The sequence below is a fragment of the Microtus pennsylvanicus genome, chromosome 10 (assembly GCF_037038515.1).
Source record: "Microtus pennsylvanicus isolate mMicPen1 chromosome 10, mMicPen1.hap1, whole genome shotgun sequence".
Classification (NCBI taxonomy): Eukaryota; Metazoa; Chordata; class Mammalia; order Rodentia; family Cricetidae; genus Microtus; species Microtus pennsylvanicus.
The window spans coordinates 30,999,356-31,023,526 of record NC_134588.1 but is presented as its reverse complement, the minus strand read 5'-3'; the positions used below and the strand labels follow the sequence as shown (position 1 = coordinate 31,023,526).

The following is a 24,171-nucleotide window of genomic DNA, read 5'->3' as shown; positions in this document are numbered from 1 at the left end:
CACTCCTACACCCAGTTAATGATCATTGTCTTTTCATCTTTAGAAAGAAATATGCGTATGAAACCTATGTCCTGTGCCCCTGTTCATTCTGGCGGGGGCAGGAACTAAAACAGCCCTAAGTCTGTAAAACAGGAGGCAGGAGAGGAGCCAGGCGAGTGATAAAGCCGGGCATAGGGCACAGGGACAGCTGGCACTGTTACTGGAGTGGTGGGCAGTTCTGAGAGCAGCTGGCATAGAGTGCCAGCTCACTTTGACGCCTTCCACTGGATATGAGGAGCCCCTGCAGGCTTCTCACCCATAAGGAAGACTTGGAGCCTGCAGCCAAAGAGGCCAGGTTAGGGGCGTTAGGCACCAGGTGTTCCCGGAAAGATGGCCACCTCCTGAAAGCCTCCTGGAGTATTGGTTGGGATTCTGTAGCACCCTCACACTTGGGCTTCAGTCATCTTGACACGCTAGGAGATCTGCTTTCAGTCATCTGAAAGTTATTATTATTATTTGGTTTGTCGAGACAGGGTGTCTCTGTGTAGCTTTGGAGCCTGTCCTGGAACTTGCTTTGTATCCCAGGCTGGCCTCGAACTCACAGAGATCCCCCTGCTTCTGCCTCCCAAGTGCTGGGATTAAAGGTGTGCATGCACCACCACCACCCAGTTGCAAATGTTTCTTCATACTGACTGATTGGTAAGGGCTCACAGCTTTTATTTTTCAAAGGTCATGAGAGGCGCTATTCCTGGCCAGCTTTCTTGTAAAGTCTACATATGCTTCTGAGATGGGCACCAAAGCTTTGGTTTTTTACTTTTTCAAGTTTTTTTTTAGGTGACAACACACGTGCCGTGCTCAGCCTTATAATCCTAATACTCAGGAGGCTGAGGCAGGGTAATTATGACTGGGCTGTGTGTAAGACTTTATTTCGAACACACACACACACACACATACATACACACAATACACAAACACACACATACACTCACAAATACAAAAATACACACATACACAAACACACATACATACACAAACATACACACACACAAAAAAAAACAATTAATAAAACTTATCTGAGTCCTGGAATGGGACTGTATTGGAGTTTGCTCTTGTCCTCTTCTCAATAAATAAGAACTGGTTGTCAACCAGATACTACCCTTTAGTTCACAGGCATCTCTCGTGCTTCTGGGGTGTCCCTGGGAAGACACTGTGGGTTTCAGGGTGTTGGTAATGGAATTGTGGGTGTGTCTCCTCCCTGCCTTTGAGGACTCTACAATGAGGCACTCCTACCCCAGCCTCCTTCAAGGCCCAGTGGCACCACTCTCTGCCTGGACAGACATCAGGGATTCTGACCAGTGGGGTGTTCTCACAACTGTGTGCCAGGAAATAAGAAACCCAGCCCAGGGTGGGACTTGTGCTTCTCTAGAGGAAGGTGTGCCCAGAGGAGTCAGGGACCGGCACTCTCCCTGATGAAGCTGCATCTTTGGTGATTCAGGCCTCAGTGGCTTCTTCACTGACTCACATGGCTAAGTAAGCAGCACCCTGTGCCTTTAGGAGAACTCTGCATGCCTCGGGTCCTATGTGCCCCTCTTGGGTGCCTTCTTGGTAGAGGGCCCTAGTCCGCCAGCACTAGGAAAGAAGGGCAAGTCACCTGTAAACCAGATGTACTTTGCTACTCACGAGTGAACACAACCCAAAAAGATGCAAGAGGGCCGTTGTCATTATTGTGTGAGGGCCTTCAGTGGGCACAGACAGGTAGGCAGTAGTACTTGCTAGATAAACTACCTTGGAGGCTGTTCTTGTGGGGAGATGGGGAGCGCTGCCAAGGCCCAAAAGCTCTTTCCAGGTCCAAAAGGGATGAGGACTCTGTGAAGTTGTATGTGTGCTGGCTTTCATGAGAAGGGTGTGGGGAGGTTGCCTTGCTGAACATGGCCCTGTTGGACACTCCACTGGGTGTGTGACTCTCCAGGCAGAGAAGGGTGTGACCTGTGGCAGAGCCAGTTTGGCCAGCCCCACCTTGTTGGCAGAAGCGTGGTTTCAAAATGGGCTAATAGCTGGGGACGTGGACACTCTTTTCATCTTGGCCTGCCTAGCGCATATACTGCTTCCAAGGAGGCAGGCAGTTTCAGTCTGCTTATCCAGCTCTGAGGCAGAACTTTCTGGGCTCAGCCAGGTATCAGCTATGTCCCAGGGCAGGGTAAAGGAAGTCCTGGACTCCAGGCGGTGAGCTCAGGCTGTGCTTCTGGGATAGGCTGTCTTGCATTGCTCAGAACCCTTCTACCTTCCACCAGCTCACTTTGTCTGTGGTAGACCCCAGGCAAGGAGGCCATGGAGAACCCAGTAGTGCTCATCAGCAACCAGAGTGTCCGTTCCCAGAAGAAATCCTCCAGAGCAGAAGTAGCTTTCTTTTCCACAAGTGCTTGCTGGGAACCCAGCCCCCTGCTAGGCAGAGCTCTTTGGCTTGAAAAGCTTGGCATAACAACCCTACTGTAGTAACAAGAGAACAGACAAGGCCAGGGGAAACTAGGTGTGTAGCTAAAGGATTCCAGCTGTGAGCATCCAGGGCCAAGAAGGGGCAGAGCAGCCCTCGTGGAGATGACGGGTTAGAGCAGAAGCTTGGGAAAAATATGGAATTCGAAAGTAGGTGGGCAGAAAGCAGGGGAAGCAGGGGCTAGTGTGTATCTGTTGTTGTGGGACCATGTGAGAGCGCGTGCTAGAGAAGAGGCCGCTGGGTAGGTGGGCCAGAGGCAAGTTCATGTGCTTACCTGGTAAACGGCAGAGACACAGTGAGTTCTCCAGCAAGGCCAGGGCTAGGGGAAGCTTTGTCTGAGGAAGAAGGAAGTGACGGGGTGAAAAGGTGAGGATCAGAGTGATAGTTCTCAACCCGTGTGCCACGACCCCTTTGGAGGTTGCGTGTCAGGTATCCTGTCGATCAGATACTTACATTACAATTTATAAGTTAGGGGGTGCCCAGGAATATACCAAGGACATACAGGACCACGGTCTAAGAGGTGGCAATGCCAAAGAAGGAGGCAGACAGCATGCTCAGGTGGGCATCACCTCCTCCAGAATGGTTGCTTACTGTCCTCCCAATAACACTGACACATAGGGGTCTCTCAGGCCTTCGGAGCCTAAGAAAAGCATTGGTTTACTTTGATTCAGCCCACTCTAGAATTCACGTTCCTTGCCTACACAGTGAGAGGTGGGCTCCTGAGAGCTTCCTACTTAACTTAAAGAAGAACAGGGCTCCAGGGACCATGAGTGTGGGTTGAAATACCACACTTCTTCAGGACAAGGCAGAGAGAAGTGAAGAAGGCATTTAGGGGCCTGATGGCCTCAGAGGCAGGGCCACTAAACAACAGGGTGCTTCATTAGTGTAATGAAGACACTTCTTCCTCAGATGCAGGAACAACCATGTTAGGAAACAAATGCCTCCAGGCACGCAGCTTGGCTTCACTCTTTTTTAACAGGTGAGTAACTAGACTTAAGTTAGGAGAAGAGAGGGCAGAACACAGGCTGGCTAGGGAGGCTTCTGGCCAACACAGTCTTGTCTGGCTAGCCTTGGAATGTGGTCCCAACAGTTGAGTCCCAAGAGCCCAGCTAGTGTTCCAACTGGAGAAGCATGTCTCTGTGTCCACACTCTGGGCTTCAGTGCAGCCAAACTCAGGCCTAACCCGGCCTGTTGACTACATGGTCTCACAGTCTGTCCCACCTGAGGTTTGAGTTTCTCAAAAAGGTAATGGGATAGTCCTCTGACATCGCGCGCGCGCGCGTGTGTGTGTGTGTGTGTGTGTGTGTGTGTGTGTGTGTGTGTGTGTGTGTACCCCCTTTGTATTCAAAGAAGAGGAGGCTGCCAGCAGATTCCTATCTGAGTGTGGGGGTGTGGCTGGAGAGGCATTGGCAGCAAAGTTCTCCCACCTGCTGTGGGCACAGGTGCCCATGAATTCTCTTCTGGCTGCAGCTGTTTGCTTAAGACTTGGAAGCCGGTGTTTGGAAGTGGGGGTGGGAGTGGGACTGCCTGGGGGCGGGGCTCCCACAAACATCCTGTGGTGCCTGGGCATCCAGACAATGGAGAAGTGTCCTGCCACAGATGCCAGGAGCACCCATGGAAGGACAGCGCCATCTTGGCAGAAAGCCTGCTTCGTTCAACATGTACCATCTGGGCAGAATGGGTACCTCTATTTTTCCCAAACATACTTAGACCTGTTCTGTGCTATGGAATGAGCGCGGCGTGGGCTCTGAATCCTGGGTGTCACTTCCTTATCGATTATCTAGAAACTTCTTTAGAAATGGTGTGAGTTATTGAAAACCCTCTGTAACCCTGGTGCCGGGGGAACGCATCACTGAAGTCCATTGGCCTGCTAGACTAACTGAATCCATGAGCCAAAGTAAGAGGCTTTGTCTTAAAACATTCAGGTGGGGAGAGAAGCAGAAAGGACAGGGAATTAGCGCAGTCGGTAGATTTATTGCCATGCCAGTTTGAGGACCTGCGTTCGAATCCCCAGTACCCATGTAGAAAGATTGACCTGATGGCATATGCATGTAATCTCAGCATTAGGGAGGGGGAGAGACAGGAGGATCACGGGAGTACATGTGCATGTGTGTGCTCTCAGCCAGCTCCTAAAGGCAGCCAGCGAGAGAGTCAGATGGATGCAGACGGTCCAAGTACTCATGTCATGTCCAGTTCTAATTCACGAACATTAGCCTAATGATTCTAATGACCCTCTATGTCATGAACAATTAGGATCTCGGACATACAGCTGGAGAAACTCAGACACACTGGGTTTAAGTCTCTTGCCTCAGGTTAACCCAAGGAGGCTGCTGACATAGCCAAGACGGTCTGACTCCAGCCTGCACTCCTGAGTCCTAACCTGCTCACGCTCGAGGAAACTCTTTGGAGTCCCTAGATGCCACTGCCAATGCAGCCTTAGCAGGCTGCAGCTACAGCAGGCGCATGGGCTACCTGTGCAGGAGGCCTAGAGGCAGAATGCGTTATCTGAGCCTTGGAGAGTTTATCTCCTGCTTGTCAACGTGACCACAAAAGGCAACGGGGATGGGAGAGCCACCTCTAGCTGTCACGCTCTTACAATCCAGCACTGTGACTTTAAACGCTGGGGTGGGGCTCCCAGGAATGGATGACATTACTGGGGTGTGGCTGATGTGGGGGGAGCTGGTACTGCAATCTCACAGGGGCGTCCTCGCCCATTCCCTGGGGGCAGCCCACCTAGCCGAGACTTGCCAGGGCCGCCTGCTGCTCCCTTTCCCAGCACAGGTTGCTGAGACCAGAACGTCTCTCAGGCTTAATCAGCAGGATGGCGTCTTTGCTGGGTTTGGGCCAGGAGAGCATCTGCACTCCTCATCAGGTGTCTGAGATGACGTCCAGGTGTGTCACTTACTGAGAACAAGGGAGCTCCTTGTTGCCTTTCCCTCTTAAGCCCAGCCTGCCCTGGGGAGTGTTTGCTTCTGCTTTCCCTCCAAAGCGCCATCTGCTGCCCTCCTTCCCTGGGAGAAGGCAGAATGTGGCCACTGCCCGAGGCAGTGGAGGCCTCTTTACATTTTGTGTATAATTGCCTGGTTCACCTCCAAACTCCTAGCTCCTCTCACCTCTGCCTTGCTGTTGTTTGTGTCTCTCCCGACTCCCACAGAGCAGCTTACTGTGTGTGTGGCAGGGTGGTTTGACCCAGTTGGGGGCAGAAAATTGTGCCTGCTTGGCATGGCGAAGGGAGAGTACCTGCCACCACCAAGGTTAACAGCCTGTGGCTTCTGGGTTTTGGATACCACTTCCAGCTGGTAGCTTTACACCAATTCTTTCAGGGAACTGGAACAACGGGTCCCTCCTTTGTCTGTGTGGCCAGATCCAGTGTAGAGGGGAATTGCTGGTCGCCAAACAGCCTCCCCTGCAGACACACAGTTTGCAACCGTTTCTCTTCTCTCACTTTCTCTACCCCATCCTGTGCTTAGGGTTGGGTGGGCAGTCTCTGGGCTGGACTTGGCCCTCGCTCATCCCAGCGAAGGTGAGTCCCAAGTCAGCACCTGTATAGAGAGGTTTTATCAGGCTCAGTGTTGATCCTGTAGTCTGAGAACAAGTTCCAGCAGGCCAAACCTGCCAGCTTTTGGGTCTGGGAAAGTCTTCTGTGGAGAGTTCAGTACCACAGCTGATTCTCACCAAGTCTGTGGCTTTGCAGGCTCCTCCCAGAGAAGTAAATTCCCACTTGGCTTACAAGACCCTTAGGAACACCTTGTTCGTGGGGCATGTTCCCCTTTGGATGAGATTCTGCGCTGCTTCTTTCCCAGCCTGCCTGACAGCACAGCCCAGAGGTCTCCCTGTGCCCCAGCCTGTGGCCCTGCGCTGTCTGTTGCAGTGGCTTCCTAGCAACTGACATTTCCAAACGTGCGCAAGTGCTGAGGCAGGGCTGGCTGTGTCAGAAGCCACTGCTGTTGGGGATGACCCGAAGGGACAAGGCAAGGACTTGACACAAAGGCTGAAAGACCCCCTCCTCCCTGGCTTGCAGACCCCATCCTAGACTTTGCACATGTGGCCGGATCAGTGGTATAGAACGTCTTCCTTTCAGACATTTCCACAATAAGAAGTAAATTTGGGCTGTGGAGAGATGGGTCAGCAGTTAAAGCACTGGTTTCTCTTCTAGAGGACCAGAGTTCTATCCTCAGCAACCATATGGTGGCTCTCAACCATCTGTAACCGGAGTTCCAAGGAATTTGACACCCTCTTCTGGTACCTTCTCGGGCACTAGACATTCACGTGATGTGTAGACATACATGCAGACAGAATACTCATGTACACAAAATAAACCATCTTTTAATTTAAAAAAAAAAGTACATTTTTCATCGCAATTCAGAATCAAATCGCTGTAGTGCAAAACAGGTTATGTCTCTACTGTGTTACACTCTGTATTGTATGTGTATTTTCCAATACATTTCTTTATTCAATACTTTTAATAAGGGTGGACATAGCTGCTAATATGATCTCGTATTCCACAGTGGATCACAACCTGCCCTTGGAAAAAATAATATAGCAAGTAGACGATGCTCACGGTTCCTTTCTCTGCAAGTATTTCCAGATCCTCTGAACACTGTAGCTAGGGTGGGAAAGGCCGCCTTTGTGGACAGCTAGATCCAGGATCCCAGTTAAGCGCTTGGCTAAACAGCTCACGCCTTTCCTGTCTAGATCTACAATGGGACCCTCAAGCGGGAGTCTGACAACAGGCGCTTCAGCTCCTACAGCCAGATGGAGAACTGGAGCCGGAACTATCCCCGCGGAAGCTGCGCCACCACAGGCGCCGGCAGCGACATCTGCTTCATGCAAAAAATCAAGGCGAGCCGCAGTGAGCCCGACCTCTACTGTGACCCGAGGGGCACTCTGCGCAAAGGCACGCTGGGCAGCAAGGGCCACAAGACCACCCAGAACCGCTACAGCTTTTACAGCACCTGCAGCGGTCAGAAGGCCGTCAAGAAGTGTCCCGTGCGACCGCCCTCCTGCACCTCCAAGCAGGACCCGGTGTATGTGCCGCCTATCTCCTGCAACAAGGACCTGTCCTTTGGCCACTCAAGGGCCAGTTCCAAGTGAGTGCTGCGGGGCTGTGGTGGGGCCTACGGGAGGCAGTCTGCTAGCCAGCCCACTCTGCCAGGGGCTCCCAGGGAAGTAGAGAGAGGCTCCGCCTGTGTTCTGATTTCAGCGTTGCCACCTTGAGAAATCTCTGGTCTCATGGGCCACTGACTAGAGAGTCCTCAGAGTGAAAAGGCCCCAGAACCCAGCCATTGCATACACATGTCTTAAGGATCCCCAGCTGTGAACAGAGGAAGGGCAAAGGAGAGATTAATAGGCCGAGGGCTGCCACACCATGTCTCTGTGATCAGCAACATCAGCAGCACCGGGGAATGTGTTAGAAATACTTGTTCTCAGGGCGGGAGAGATGGCTTAGCAGTCAAGAGCACTGGCTGCTCTTCCAGAGGACTCAAGTTTGATTCCCAGCACCCACATGTGACTTACAACCATCTGTGACTCCAGATCCAGAAGATACAACACCCTTTTCTGCCCTCCAGTTAGGCATTCATGCAGGCAGAATACTCATTTACATATAAAATGACATCTAAAAAATAGATATTCATTCCTGGGCCTCACACAGTCCAACACAATCCTACAGACACCTGGAGATCCTTGCAATATGTGTTGCAACAAGCCTTCTAGGTAATAGACTCTCTCTCTCTCTCTCTCTCTCTCTCTCTCTCACACACACACACACACACACACACACACTCTGAAGCAGACCTGATGAGCTGTCCTATAGAGAGACATAAGCAGAGGGCACTTTGGGGCTATAGTAACACTGAACCTGCCTTTAAGGCTCAGAACACCATCAACCTTCATGAACCTTCCCACTGTCCCTTATCTCCTCATGACAGCTACTCATTTGGCAAATATTTAGGGAGCACCCACTCCATGCCAGCTCTGCGGTGATCCCAGGAGGCACAGCCATGGTGACACAGTCTTAGTGACCGAGGAGCTTTGCCTTTTTCCTTTCCAGGCAGACCGTAAGGAAGACTAAACAAAGCTGGCAGATGGCGGTGCTTGTCCAAGGCCACACAGCTGGTTCTGTGTGCTGTACTCTTTCCTCCCAGTCCCACACTGTTCTGAACGAAATTGGGGTCCGTTTCAAGTGGACCTCTCCTGTTTGAAATATGTAACAGGTATTTAGAATAACTTGTGAGAGGACTCAGAAATGCTTCTCTTCTGGAGACTAATCATGGCACCCTCTGACCCCAACTGGAGGTCTAGGGTTGAGTGACAAGCCATGTAGAAGGGACAGTTGACTGATAAAGGTGAGGTGAGGCCTTCTCAATAGAGGGCAGGTGTGCAACTAGCCTGGAGCCAGAGAACTCTGCCCTTTGGATGATGGATTTCAGAAATGAAGTTGGATTGCCTTAGCTATAACTGTGGTTATTTATTGAGCATACCATGGGAGCTGAAGGAGTTTCCAGACGAGGATTCCCTTCCTTGGAAAGGCTTCTTGGAAGGGAGACTCCAGCAGGCCTAGGCTAGGCCTTCGTGCCTGGAACCGCGGATGTCTTGCTACAACCAACGGACTCTTGCCAGAGGCGAGGGAACGTGCCAGAGGTTGCAATGGAGCCAAACACTCAGTTGAAGCAGTGAACTAATAGCCATTTGCTGTGGTTCAACCTAAGGCATGCCCTTCAGTGTCTAAGCAGTTTGAAATTGAACCTGCTGTATGGAGAAGCTGCAGGTAGCTTCTGAGCTGGAGAATGATCTAGTGGACAGGATTTCAGGACCTAGCTAAAGGCTGTAATGTGCTGGGTAGAGCTGCCTCTAGACACTGGCCCCACAAAAGTGACCCTAACCCAGACGAGTATGGTGACAGTGAGAATTTGTGTGTGTGTGTGTGTGTGTGTGTGTGTGTGTGTGTGTGTGTGTGTGTAAGAAGCTAACTGGACTTGGGAGGACGGGGCAGAAGGAGAGAGGGAAAAGACAAGCCATTCACTTTCACTTTCCCGGGATGAGGCACAAACACATTGGCAGGATAGACGGAAAGCTTCATCTCAGGAAACAGGGCTAAGTTGTGCACAGTGTAAGGGTGACTGTCCTGCTTCGGCTTTAACCCATGACAGGGGCCTCATCCCAGGAGAGGGGAACCCAGAGCACACGGTTTTTCCTTCCTCATAGGGAGCTGTTCACAAGATGTTCTCCAAGAGAACCTGGCTGCCTTGTTTTGTTTCCCTGGAGGCAGAAGAGGCTGTGGCTGTTCGGTGTATAAGAAAGAATATAGAGCCTGCTCGCCAGGGCTCCAAGCTCACCCTGTAATGTACTGTACCCTATTCTTCCAGAATCTGCAGTGAAGACATTGAGTGCAGTGGGCTGACCATCCCCAAGGCTGTGCAGTACCTGAGCTCCCAGGATGAGAAGTACCAGGCCATCGGGGCCTATTACATCCAGCATACCTGCTTCCAGGATGAATCTGCCAAGCAACAGGTAACAGGCCATACACCTTTCTCGGTGCCAGGTCCTGAGTGTGTCAGCCTGGCCCTGGATTTGCAGATGATTGGAAGCAGTTGTAGTTGGTTCCTTTCCAAGGCACCCAGATACCAGGAGGAGGAGTATTCCCTGCAAGATCAGAGCTGCATCCTAACCTACAGAGTAATGCCCTCCTGAGTGGACCTTAGACAGTTGCCTTTCCCCCACTCGTCATTGCTATGTGAACCTTTCCTAGGGAGATATAGATAAATGGCTATTCACCCGAGACAATGTACTAACAACAGACCAGAGTAGTGATCCCACCAAGACACAGCCTGGCATGTCAATGAATTTATTGGGTTTATTTAGAAAGCATGGGTAATGAGACACTTGCAAGCACATAAGTGACCCCAAAGCAAGTCTCATCCCAGCACAGATGTATAGATGGAGTGCCCCCCCCACTTTTCATCTAATCTTTCATATTCTATATACTCTATCACCTCCAAGACCTGAGACCACGGGACCTTATACAGCTTGGGTAGGATTACATATCTCTGGGAGGGAAACATGGGGGGAGTGGCTTGAATCTCAGGTGAAGATCTAATGATTCTCTCTATCCTCTCCTTCTGGTAACAGGCCCAATCTTTTTACTCAGTGTGTGTGTGTGTTTGTGTGTGCATGTGTGTGTGCGTGCCCATGCATGTGTGTCTATGCAGTGATCAGAGGACAACTCAGGATTCAGTTCTCTCCTACTGGGTGAGTCTTGGAGATTGAGCTCAGATCATCAGGATTTGCGGCACGCACTAAGCTCTCAGCAAACACCATCTTGAGGATCTCTGAGAAGCCATTGCAGCTGCTGTGATGAAGATAATAATGGCTGCTACACTAGGAGGCTTGTGTTCTACAGCAGCCTTGGAAGGGGCCTGCGGCTCAATTTGATAGCCATGAGTTTCACAGAAATCCCCTTCCTCAGGTTCCACTCAAGTATAAGACTCTCTCCCTCCCAGCTCTTTCCCTCAGTGAAAACAGGGTTCATTAACGCCTCCCACGCTTGGCTGTTGGCCGGCTAGGAAAACACCTACACCACACAGTATACAGCTCTATGTGCCACAAATAGCTTCCTATTTGTGAAAGCCCGGGGTAGCTTTCATCAAAATTTCGACCATAGGAGACCTTCTGTGGCACCTTCAGCGTGTTTTGCCTTGGGATTCTGAAGTATGGTGGTACAGCTTCTCAGCTGGTCTTTAGCGTGCTCCAGAAGAGGAACACAAGGCTCCAGACAGAGGAGAGACTTGCTAAGGGCCCTGAGTAGGATATGAGGAGCTAGCTCTGAATTCAGGTCTTTGGCTTTCTTGTCTGGGTCAGTTGCCGTTAACTCATTATTGCTTATGTGTTGTGGTGGACTTGTGTGCTTCTGAACTGATTTTTTTTTTGTCCTGAGAAACAGCTACTTTAAGTAGAGAATAACTGTCTCAGCCTCCTTTCCTTTGAGCAAGCAATGTGGGCAACTTTCTTGGCAGGTCTTTCAGCTGCAAGGCATCTGCAAGTTGGTGGACCTCCTCCGCAGCCCCAATCAGAACGTCCAGCAGGCTGCTGCTGGGGCCCTGCGCAACCTGGTGTTCAGGAGCGCCAACAACAAGCTGGAGACCAGGAGGCAGAATGGGATCCGTGAGGCTGTCAACCTCCTGAGGAGGAGCGGGAGCACGGAGATCCAGAAACAGCTGACCGGTAGGCTGTTGCAGTAGGAAGCCAGGGAGGGTGTGTCTCTGACCAGTCCCTTTTAGGCTAGGCCAAGACACAGCTGTGCTACAGTTCAGGAGCGCAGTGGCACTGGCTCCAGCTGGGACAGTGGCATCCAGATGATGGCCTGAGATGGTGTACACTCTTCAGAGGGCATCTTCGAGACTGGGGTGCAAGGGAAGGAACCGTATGTAGTAGGCACAGAAACATGTGGGATGGGAGGGGAGCACAACGTAGGGCAGGGATTAGTGGATCTGGAAGGACGCCCTTACCCTGAATTCACGACACACATGGAACATTCAAGGTGGGGAACAGGACAGCAAAGTAAGTCACCGTGAAGACCTTGAGTTGGACTGGAAAGAAGAGAATTAACAATTCTCTTCTTCAGATTAACAATTGATAAGAGCTTCTAGACCGACCTCCATGGTTGATACTTCCCATATATTGTTTCAGGTGGAAAACAAAGACTGTAAAACGGGTCTAATTTCCAAAATATATGGTTAAAACCACTGATCAACCAGCTGTATTTTAGGAATCTTTCCTGCTCTGAGATAGTCTCAGACCCCAAAGAACCTGCAGTTTACAGGGACACTGAGACTAGGATCAGAGAGAGTTAGACAATGGTCAGATGGGCCAAGCTTACCTGGAAGGGAGCCATTGGCTAGAGCCCACGCTAGGGGCGGCACCTTTAGTCCTTAGGTTTTCGGAGCCTGCCGTGTTGTGCTTATCATGTCTGTGTTCAGGGCTACTCTGGAACCTGTCCTCCACTGACGAGCTGAAGGAGGAGCTGGTGGCCGATGCCCTCCCTGTTCTGACTGACCGAGTCATCATTCCGTTCTCCGGCTGGTGTGATGGCAACAGCAACATGTCCCGGGACGTGGTGGACCCTGAGGTCTTCTTCAACGCCACGGGCTGCTTGAGGTACCAGAAGATGGCACATAGGTCTTTCTGCTCAGGCCCTTCCACAGTCAGCCTCCTATTCAGCCAGAGTAGAGAACATAGCGCTCATCTTGGCTCTGCTTTTTGTGGCCTGGCTCCAGGACAAAGGGCCAGGTATTTCCAATGTCTCTGAGTCTGGCTATGCCATGCAACCTCCTGGGAGGATCTAGAGGCCATCATTGGAAATCTAAGAGAAAAAAAAAACCTGCATTTGAATAACAAAACTCATTCAACTAAATCATCACTTTCACCCTCAAAAGGGAAGGGGGTATTTCTTGTACTATCTTGAAGAGCATTCTTTTATGCAAAAGTCTGCTGACTGGCTGCTTTATGAGTCACCTCCCGCCCAAGTGCTGAAAACATTTGCCATGTTCATTGGCATGGAGATGGTACTGCCTTGCCCAAAGTTGTTTGAGTTCCACGGCAGGGTGTGGCAAAGCCCTGGTGGGATCTGGATGTGCTGCTGGTGGGTGCTGGCATGGAGTGAGTTCCCTTCTAGGATCTCATTTTGCTATAATGGAGCTTGTCCCTCAGAACCTCACAAAGAACTGCCAGAATAGGGGTGAAGTTGATATATGCGTCTGTGTCTCAGCTTGCTCTTCTCGCAGCCAGCCAGCCTCCAGCCACAGCTTCCAAAGGGCAAAGAGGCTGGGTAGATGAAAAGCCAGTGCAATTAAGGACTTTATGGGGCCACATGGCTCCTGGGTGTGACAATATACACACACGCATCCTATACATGCACCATACACACTGCCTAGGGCAGGAGGACCCACAGGGCTTGGGAATGAGCACAACCTTTGGAAGAGGTAGTTACATCTGAACCCCAGGTTAGCCTCCCTCCTGCACTCCTGCTAGCTCTGGTCCAGCACCCCCTCAGCTTTGCCTTACTCAGGCAAAGACAGCATGCTGGCATTTCCAATGCCTGTCCCTCAAGTGACCACTAGAGGGTAGGAGCAGGGCTGTCACATGTAGTGGAGCCAAGGAGAGCCTTGTGTCAAGGGACTAAATCACAGAAACAATGAAAACTGAGTTCAGAGGAGACTCCTGTCAGCCAGGAGCAGGCAGATAAGGTTAAATCATTTCTTTTCCTTCTCTCCTTTTCCCTCATTTTTCTCTCTCCCTTCCTCTTCTTCCTTCTTCTTTCTGCCACAACTTCCAAATTCTGCCCTGTGCTTTCTGCTGTTCTTCCCCATGTGTCCCCGTGACACTTTGCCCCTCCTGCCCTGCCTCCTCATCACCCCACCTGCATCCTCCTCCTCCTCCCTGGTCCTCTCCTGCAGGAACCTGAGCTCTGCTGATGCTGGCCGCCAGACCATGCGGAACTACTCTGGGCTCATTGACTCCCTCATGGCTTACGTCCAGAACTGTGTGGCTGCCAGCCGCTGCGATGACAAGGTGAGGGTGCAGGCCCCTGGTGACACCCCTATCTCCAGCCCCAACGTCTCTGCCCATAACTGCAAAGCCCAGGAACACATGTTTGTTAGGAACTCTCCTGGTCCTGACATTTCTCTCTTCGAGAACCCACAAGTCAGGGTTATACTTTCTGGATGCTTCTGTAATCTATCTCAGTGACAGGAGCAGAGGCAGGAACAGTGGAGGGGACATCTAGAGCTTGCAGGTGTTCCCTGCTTGAGCTCGGGGGCCACACTGTTAATGTGGTGCTGAGCCCATGAACATGTTCCCAGGGACCCTGTGTCCTTTCCAAGATATAACTCCTTCCAGTAACTCCAGAAAAGCCACTGGCAAGCTCCCCCCGTCCCCGCCTTCTCTAGATTGCTGGATGCAGCATCATGCACAAATTGAAAGGACGGGTCTTGGAAAAAAGATAAACTGGGGGCTAAGGTACCCCCACAATAGCCAGACGGTGACTCAGGGCACTGAGGTCTAGTGAGGTCTAGTCCCCACACCCAGGTCACCAGGAAGGTTAATGAAGGGAAAGTGCTATCTCTTGCTTCCTTCACTGGAAGGGGTAACAAGGTCTCTGAGAACAACCTTATCATTAAGCTGCAGGACAAAGTGCCTTTATCCCCCTTTCTCCTGATCTGTGTATATCTCCTATGCCTGGACAACCCTAACCAATAGGAGTCAGATTCACCCTGACCCCAACAGGGACCAGGCCCTGTCTAGGGGTAAATCTGCCACCCCAAGCCCTTAGCCTGGAGGCTCACCAAAAGACAATGCACCTGTGCCCTGGGACCTCTGTGAAATCCCGAGTCCCAGGTCTCATTGTTGCTATGCACCAAGACGTTTGATGCTGGGGACTGAGGAGTGATCATGGGAAGAAGGGACAGGAAAGACAGCAGTGACTAGATGCTTTTAAAACTAGGAGTTAGGACTGCTTCTGAAGGAAGTTGCTTTAGGACAGAGATGCTTTTTGCCTTTTGGCCCACACATGGTCTGTAGCCATGGAAATGGTCACCCTGCCTGCTGTGTGTACTATGTGCAAGGCCCCATGGTTGGTATTCCTCCTGTGCCATCATCCCCCAGTAACCACAGACATTGTTCCAAATCCCCATTCACACCCAAAGCCACAGTCTCAAGCCCTCCTATAAAATGACCAGTATCTAAATATAACCTGTACTCACTCCTTTGTACACTTTAAGTCATCCATATGTTGTTTATGAACCCTAATTCAATAGAAATGTCAAATGAATAGTTATTAAAGTGCCAAGAAAGAAATCTGTACTCAGGAATCCCTTAGATTTTTCAAAATCATTTCAATTTGTGTTTGGCTCGTACTGTGGGTGTAGAACTGGGGACCTAGTGCATAATCTCCCCCACTGGACAAGTGAAGTGAGAACAGCCCATTTTACATCTGAGGACACTGAGGCCCACAAAGATGAGTTATTATACATGTTCAAACAGCCAGGAAGTGGCAGAGGAGGAATTGTGGCTAGTCCCCAGGGTGTGCCTGAGAGATCCTTCCAGACTGACGGTGGAGCAGCTCACTATGAATACTCGGGGTGGGTGGCAGCCCCAGCAGTCTGTGAGGACTGGACAGGACTCAGGCGCTCTCTGCTTGCCCCTAGTCCGTGGAGAACTGCATGTGTATCCTGCATAACCTCTCCTACCGCCTGGATGCCGAGGTGCCCACCCGCTACCGCCAACTGGAGTACAATGCTCGCAACACCTACACTGAGAAGTCCTCCACCGGCTGCTTCAGCAACAGGGGAGACAAGATGATGGTGAGCCGTGACCACTGCAGAGCCAGGGCCCATCCCCCAGCACCTACCAGGTCTACCTCCCCCATTCTGCAGGCCTCCATTCCTCTTCTTATATAATGCGGAAATCATCCTTGTCTTTCTCTGACTGCCGAGCACTTAGGAAACAATGGAACTCTTTCCATCTTAGGCAAGGGTTCCCACTACCTCAAATCTCTTAAGAAAGATGCTGTAGACGACAGTCAGAACATAGAAGCTGGGCTCCAGACCAGCCTGGAGATCCCAAAGTAACTAAAATTCTCAGCATCTTGTTGCCAAACCTATGTGGAGGCTCAGGGATGCAGCTACCCTGGAGCACCCTTCCTGTGATGCTTCCCGGAGACCATCTAGAGAACCCCTCATTTTGTGGGGGGTTCTGGAATGCTCAGAAGAAAGGGTGCAGGGAGCAGTCTTATCCCATCCTTCTCCACAGAACCCACAACCTGAAACTGGGGGAGAGGCACACTGCTGGAGTGTGTTACCTCACCAGACCCCTCACTAACCTGTTGTCCGTCTTCAGAACAATAACTACGACTGCCCCCTTCCCGAGGAGGAGAGCAACCCCAAGGGCAGCAGCTGGCTGTACCACTCAGATGCCATCCGCACCTACCTGAACCTCATGGGCAAGAGCAAGAAGGATGCAACCCTGGAGGCCTGTGCTGGGGCCCTGCAGAACCTGACAGCCAGCAAGGGGCTGGTGAGGACGCTCACTCTCCTATTATTCCCTGTTCTTTCCACCAGTCTGTCCTTTCCCTGCCTGAGTCTCTCAAACACATCTGGCTCCATGTAAGCTTCGAGCTGCAGATGTGAGCATGGTGGGCCTTGGGCTGGTTACCAGAGCAGTGATGGGGCAGACACACCTCTGCCCTCCGAGAACTCCTGGGTAATGGCCACACTCTAATCTCTTGTCCTGTGGTGCTGACTACTTGGGCTCCGTATACAGTGGGAGACAGGAATGAGGAGTGTGTTTAGCAAGAGAAATCCCTGTCTGATGAACTGGCAGACAGAGTTTGAGACATGGCAGATTTGGAGAAAGCTGTGACAGAATCAGCTTTGGGGCTTAAGGTCATGATGGCATAGGGTAAAGCCATAGGATATTGGTGGATGGCCAGCTTTTGTTCTCCAGATGCACTTGGGACAAAAGAGACTTGGGGAACAGTAGACATGGGTATTTTGAGGGTCAAGATAACTTCTCTGGTTCTTAGAGGAGGAAGCTGGGCTTCTCAAGGACACCAAACTGGCCTGGATTAGGTTCACACCAGGATGTTGGTTTGCAACCCAGATAAGCTAGATTACTTGCAAGGGATCCCAGTTCTATCTCCATGGTGACCCAGACCCCTTCTGAGCCAGCTTGGTGTTGGGCAAGCCCTCAGTTAGTGTGGATTGGACTCTGTAGAGGTTGGGGAGTTTGAAAGGAAGTGGGCTTTCCGTAATTGTCACATGCCCTTGGCGGCATGGTCTCGTGCCCACAGATACACGAAAGAAGGAGGTGTCTGAGACAGAGGAGTGAGACAGTGAGCAAGGATGGGACACTGCCAGTCTGGACACCCATCCTGGGTCACCATGAGTGAGAGAAATGACACTTCCCTGCCTACCCACCAGAGCTTCAGATTGACTAGGCACCGGGACCAGTCAGGGGCAGGTGGAGCCTGCTGTTCCGTAGTCACTCATAGGAGCAATTCTGTCTCCTCCCAACTTTAAGATGAAAGAGAAAATGCTCAGGTTTTCTTGTTTGGTGTTATCTGCCTCTCTCCTAACCGTGGTGCCCAGAGGCCACAGGCCAGCTCCTCCCTGGGTCTTCTCTTGTAGATGTCCAGTGGTATGAGCCAGTTGATTGGGCTAAAGGAAAAGGGCTTGCCACAAATCGCCCGCCTCCTGCAATCTGGCAATTCAGATGTGGTGCGGTCCGGGGCCTCTCTGCTGAGCAACATGTCCCGCCACCCCGTGCTGCACAGAATGATGGGTAAGATGCTGTCCCCTCCTCCTTCCTCATAGGACACACAGGTGCCTGTGTTTTCTAGAGCCTTCTAGAAGGTCATTCTCAAACTGTTCCATAGTATGTGTATTCTGAGAAGAGTTTGGCCCAAGAGAGGTGTGGGGGGAGGAGGGAATTGTCACTTGATGGGTGAGTTGCCAGAAATCCTTGGGTCCTACGAGTCCTTGAGGAGCCACCTTGCTTGCCGCCTGGAAGAGGACGATGGCTACTGAGGCCCCCAAAAGAATCTCTCCGCTATTCCACAGCAATCCTGACCCCATTTCTCAACTCCCTTTTCTCTAGGAAACCAGGTGTTTCCGGAGGTAACCAGACTCCTCACCAGCCACACTGGCAACACCAGCAACTCTGAAGACATCTTGTCCTCGGCTTGCTACACCGTGAGGAACCTGATGACCTCGCAGCCGCAGCTGGCCAAGCAGTACTTCTCCAGCAGCATGATCAACAATGTCTTCAACCTGTGTCGCAACAGGTGGGCAGAGAGGGGGCGCACGTCCCCTCCCCACGCTGTAGCACCCGGGGAGGCAGGGGACGGGATGAGGAAGAAGTTCTAGAAGCTGAGTGCCGAGGGGATGTCACTCAGACTCCAGGCCCTAGGGATGCATAGAGGGGATAGAGCAGCACACTTCTTAGCTGGGGGACGTGTGGGACGCCAGGCTGTCCAGGGTTCAGCAGGAGACATAGAATAGTAGGACCGATTTTATGAGAACTTTTTTTCTGCTTCCTAGGGCTCTGTTCATTCAGGGCTAGGGAACTAACCTCTAGGGTGCCTCCAGATGGGCCGGGGATGAGATGTACCACTGTATAATGGCTCAGGCTCACTACCCCCATTTGGGTTCTTCTTTCATGCACTCAGGGTATCCCCACATCTCTGGACCCTAAAGAGGGGGCTGGCAAGGGAAGGGGTGTTTCTGTGTCATAGGTATTCTCACCTCACAAACCCACTTTCCACCTGCACAGTGCCTCACCCAAGGCTGCAGAGGCTGCCCGGCTACTCCTGTCTGACATGTGGGCCAGCAAGGAGCTGCAAGGTGTCCTCAGGCAGGTAAGAGCATCTACCAGGGGCCCTCCTGCCTAGGCCCCTCCCACATCTACCCTGTACTGGGAAGGGAGGGAAAGATTCGTGCACTCCCTAAAGGTGAGGCTGACTCAGGGGGTGAGTCAGAGCAGATGTGGGTAGCCGTGGAGTGTGAGCGGGGGCTCTGACCAGAAGATCTGCCGTGCAGCCGGGGGGTGGAGGAGATGGGAGAGAAGCCCAGTGTAAGAACACTTAGAGCAGTGGTTCTCAAAGTGTGGGTTGTGACCCCTTTGGGGGTCAAACGACCCTTTCACAGGGGTCACCTAAGGTCATCCTGCTTAGCAGATATTTACATTATGATTCATAGCAGCAGCAAAATTATAGTTATGAAGTAGCAATGGAAATAAATTTATTGTTGGGGGTCACCACACCATGAGGAAATGTCTCAAAGGGTTGCAGCATGAGGAAAGCTGAGAACTGCTGGCTTAGATCAAGGCAGCAAGGATGGACAAAGGGCACACCAGCCATTTGGGAGCATAGCATGTCCTAGAGAGGTTCAGAGTTCAGCAACAGAACCCCTTTAGTTTCAGCTCAAGGGTTTGCACTTGTGCCTTTGGCACTGGAGAGCTACTAGGCCTGTCCTCACTGTCTGAGACCTAGCAATGCCAGCTGCGGTGGCACACAGCTGTAATCCTCGCTCTTGGGAGGTAATGAGGGATTCGGGAATTCATTGCCGTCATTGGTGCCTAGGGTTTCTACTGCTGTGATGAAATACCATGTCCAAAAAACAGGTTGGAGGGGAATCTCACACAGGGCAGGAACCTGGAGGCAGGAGCTGATGCAGAGGCCATGGAGGGATGCTGCTTACTGGCTTGTTTCCCATGACTTGCTCAGCCTGCTTTCTTTTAAAACCCAGAACCACCAGCCCAGGAATGGCCACACCCATAATGGGCTGGGCCCTCCCCCATTGATCACTAATTTAAAAAATGCCTTACAGCTGGATCTTATGCAGGCATTTTCTCAATTAATGTTCCCTCCCTTCAGGTAACTCCAGCTTGTATCAAGTTGGCGTACAACTAGCCAGGACCCTTGGCTATGTGGAGAGTGCTACATCAGATCATTTCTCAAAAATAAAGAACTCTACTTCCTTGCTTGATTTCTGCAAACTCAATTAGAAAACTCAAATGTGCAAGAGGAATGCCAAATGTAATTCACGAACACACTGATGTTCGTGGTGTTACGAACATCACAATCAGGCCCCTTGTAGCCCAGGCCTATGAATATCATGGTTAGAGCACACTGGCGTGTTTCAGAGTCTAGATAAACCCAGAAAAGTGGCTCCTGACCAGGCATCAAGTTTCACACTGTTGTCCCATGATGGATCATGTGTTTGTTTCTCCTCTTGCAGCAAGGTTTCGATAGGAACACGTTGGGAACCATAGCTGGGGCCAACAGCCTCAGAAACTTCACCTCCCGGTTCTAAGAAGAGACTGTCCAAGCAAGTTCACCTTGCAGGTGAGAATCAGACTGCCCAACCACATTAGGGACATGTAATGCTTTATTAACACTGGTAGGGCCAGAGATCTGTGTGGGACTACTGGGTATAACGGTGTTGGTCACCCAGTGCACAGACCAGGTAGAGCCACTCACAGGTGGGTTATGTAATAATGGAGTCATACAGTGGCATTTTGGGTTAGGTCAGCTATAACTTACTTTCCATCCTTTTAAAAAAAATTTCTACTTTTTTGTGTATGAGTATCTTGCCTACATGTATGTCTGTGCACCATATGTGTGCCAGGTATCCAAGGTATACATCCTCTGGAACTGGAGTTAGGAACAGCTGTGAACCACAGGGGTGCTGGGAATCAAACCCTAGGCTTGTGAAAGAGCACTGTGCTATCCCTCAAGCCCCTTCATCCTTCTTAAAGCCCATTCTCATTCTGCACACGCTTGGTGTGAACAAGCTTTGTTTCCAGTTGATGGTTCTAGAGACCAGACACTCAAATCCAATACTCTGTCAAGGCTTTGCAAGCTGAATATTCTCTGGAATCAACTGGAATGCTTGCTACTCACGTTCTGGCCTTCCATCTTGCCAATTCTGACTTGATAGCCTGTAAGTAGCCCTTAAGTGGGGTGCAGAAAATGTAATTTTAGATGGGTATCTGAAGGGATTCTCATACAGATAAATCAAGAGTCACAGCTAAGCATTGAAGCAGACACCTTTGGGAAGATGTGAGGGAGAAGCTGTGTATTACATGGGTCCGACAATCTTGTGTGGCAATGTCTCACCACATGAAACCCCGCACATTGTGTAACCTTGCACGTCATGGTTTTGGGGGATTTAATCTAGGGCCTCACATATTCCAGGCAAATACTCTACCACTGGCTTCTAACCTCAACTCTTATGTTTTATATTTTACATATTTTATCTTGAGATAGTCTTCCTAACTCTCCCAGCCTAGCTTTGGACTTGCTCTGTAGCCAAGACTGACCTTAAACATGTGATCCTGCTGTCTTAACCAAAAACTTAGAACTGCAGGCATACACTACCAAGGCCCACCTTTCAGTATACCATAACTTGATATTTTCTCTTTCTAGGAAGACACAACCCAGCTCAGAAGACCTCAGGCCTTAAGGATGGGTTACCTGCTTCATCCGGTGCAGTATTTGGAGACGTTCAGATGCAACCAAGAGCAACCTGAAAACTGTGGATGATGGAAACAATTTCTGATTCTTTTTTTTTCCTTAGGGGAACTGGGAGGCAAGAGGGTTTGGGAGGTTGGGTGGGGGGACTTTCTTGAGTTAAAGGGGCTTATATCTGATGTCAATACTTTCTTCTCTGAGAAACAGTATATATATAATGTGTATAATGTAAGTATGTACGTGCATGTGTGTGTGTGCATGTGTATGTGTGTGCGTGTGAATGCCTAACAACATAACCAACAACTGCAACAGGCTAGGTTCGCTGATTCTTTGCAGTTCACAGACAGCACAGAGGACTCTCCATGTCTCCCCCCTAGACAGGAGCCATGTGTGGTTTTGGCTAGCTGGAAATACAGTGTGTCCAGACAGGGGCCCTTGCCAGTCAAGCCACAGAGAGTTCAGTAGCCTTTCTCTGCCACTGCCCAGATGGCAGAAGAAGGGACAGTAGCCAAGGCTAATGTTCCCTCTTAAGAGGCAGAAGGGAGCTCCAGAAGATGCAGGATAATGTCATGTGCTTAGCTAGCGACTAGGAGCAGAGAGACAGACTTACCATTCTTTGGGGTTCTGCACCCACATGAAGCTTAGCCAGCAGAGCCCCCGATTTCAGAAAAACTACAAGCAGCTGTTTTGGGAGAAAGAAAGCAAGAAAAGTGCCCAAAGTCAAAGAACTCTGGAATGGCTGCTTGTTCCCATCTCCCCAAGGGATGGGCCGGAGCAGGTACCTGCCCACTCAGGCTTCTCACAGAGCAAGGGAGAACGGGAAATTATCTGCCATGTGCCTCAGACCCAGTCTGCTGAGGGCCAGGTGAGAGAGTGCTTGGGGGTCCCAGAGGCTGAAGGGAGGGGATGTGCTCGGATGGACCAGGAGAAGGCAATGTCCTATTTTGCATCAGTCAGCTCACATCCCAGCCATCAGCTGTCCTTCTTTCTCCCTAAACCTTCGTCGTCCTGTCTGCACACTGGCCCTGTGGAACAAAGAGGCCCATCGGGGTGAAGGCAGTCAGCCCCAGGACCCCAGACTTTGCACTGCAGTAGCAAAAGAGCCCCTGAGAACCCTGTAAGTGGGTCTGTCTGTGTCAAGGTCCCTAGGACAGATGGCGGGATGGGACAGAGCTGAGTCCCAGGGCCTCTCATGTCTAGGCTAGCACCTCTCAGCTGGTGTGGCTAACACTGGGTAGACAAGAATGATCAGGGTCACACTTCTCTCAGGGAGGACATAGAGTGTGCCTTGGCCCACCCCTTTTCTCACCCCAGCAGTAAGACTGTAAAAATCCCTTGTGACTCAGGATGGCCTAGTAAAAGATCTGTCCGTTAAAGATGGAGGTCAGATACGCGAGGACATTGTCCCTGAGAGGCGTCCTAAACTATCTCACCCAGTGTGCTCTGGCACCCTGAGTCTGCCGTACCCTTCCCAGTTTGACTTGTGTTGGAATCTGCCTCCTGCCTTGCCTCTCCTCCAATACCAATGTGGGGATGCTGCCCCACGACACTGTCCTTGAATCTCCCTTGCCAGTCATTAGGATCCAAAACAATCCATTTCCTAGAGCATGCCATCGGCACACTGCTCCATGCTGGGAAGTGTTCTACGGGAGCACTTAGAGAGCAATGGTATATGAAACCTTCCAGGCCCCAGGCCCAGTCCTGGGCTTTAGGGACCGTCCCCTTTCTAAGTAAGCTGGAGAGAAGCTTGCAGAACATCCAAGTCAGCAGGAGGAACTGTTACAGACTCCGAGCAACATCCTCACTTCCTGCAGCCCAGGGCCTTAGCTTTCCTTTCCCTAGGAGGAAGACTTGGGAGGCCCACCCTTTGCTTTGGGGATGAAGTGGGTGCCCAGACACAGACCTATCTTAGTGTTTTATATCAACTTGACCTCCTATTTCCATGCCTAAAACAAGTTACAATTGAGGATCAAAGAGAAAGTCTTCCTTGACTTTTGGATCTCCGGTGAGAGATTCAACTGTTGGCCACCAGCAGCCTGCCCGGTGGGAGATGGACCAACCACCCAGATCCCACGCCTCTCCCAAGGACCCAAGAGGCCAAGGATGGCCTGTGTGTGTCTACCCAGCCCTGACTGGGACTTGGGCTTGCAGGCTCTGGGAGTCTCCCTCCAGTCCTTACTCTCCTTGCTCTATCTTATATGAGAATCTTGTGTTTGCCAGGCCCAGTTTCCTTGTATGATACACCATGTATTTGCTTTGTTGAAATATAGAAAATCAATAAATTGATAGTGTTTCTTTGAACATGTGTCAAGCTTTGTATTATTTGGGTGACTATTAAGGGATGAAGGCCTTATCTCCAATGCCTCCTCTTATTGACTACATATCAAGCAAGCTATGAAAATGTCACCCAAGGGCATTCATAGATACCTGCTCCCCTGTAACCTGTGTGAGAACCAGGATGTTGGGATTGCAGTCCTAATTTGCAGATAGGTAGGGTTTTAGGAGGGAAAAAAATCCAATTGATGCTACCCTGGTTACAAGTGGGAAAGTCATTCTGAGCACAACCCCATCCATCCAGGCAGAGGTCTGTAGGGAAGAAAACTACAAGGGGGGATACTTAGGGGTCCTTGTTTCCAGAATGTCTACGCTGCATAGGTTCCATGTCAGCTTCTGG

General features: G+C 50.8%; 1 protein-coding gene across 1 annotated transcript in view; it reads left to right on the top strand.

The window, feature by feature from the left end:
- Positions 1-23,796, top strand: part of Pkp1 (plakophilin 1) — a 44,862-nt gene extending 21,066 nt beyond the window's left edge. Inside the window, exons 3-14 of the mRNA XM_075987420.1 lie at positions 7,166-7,560; positions 9,838-9,982; positions 11,485-11,692; positions 12,448-12,625; positions 13,924-14,038; positions 15,673-15,828; positions 16,364-16,540; positions 17,653-17,806; positions 18,122-18,308; positions 18,797-18,881; positions 20,263-20,369; positions 21,453-23,796. Coding sequence (XP_075843535.1) covers positions 7,166-7,560; positions 9,838-9,982; positions 11,485-11,692; positions 12,448-12,625; positions 13,924-14,038; positions 15,673-15,828; positions 16,364-16,540; positions 17,653-17,806; positions 18,122-18,308; positions 18,797-18,881; positions 20,263-20,337 — 1,875 coding nt within the window. The 3' untranslated portion in view covers positions 20,338-20,369; positions 21,453-23,796. The remainder of the gene's footprint in view (positions 1-7,165; positions 7,561-9,837; positions 9,983-11,484; positions 11,693-12,447; positions 12,626-13,923; positions 14,039-15,672; positions 15,829-16,363; positions 16,541-17,652; positions 17,807-18,121; positions 18,309-18,796; positions 18,882-20,262; positions 20,370-21,452) is intronic.
- Positions 23,797-24,171: the final 375 nt, after the last annotated feature.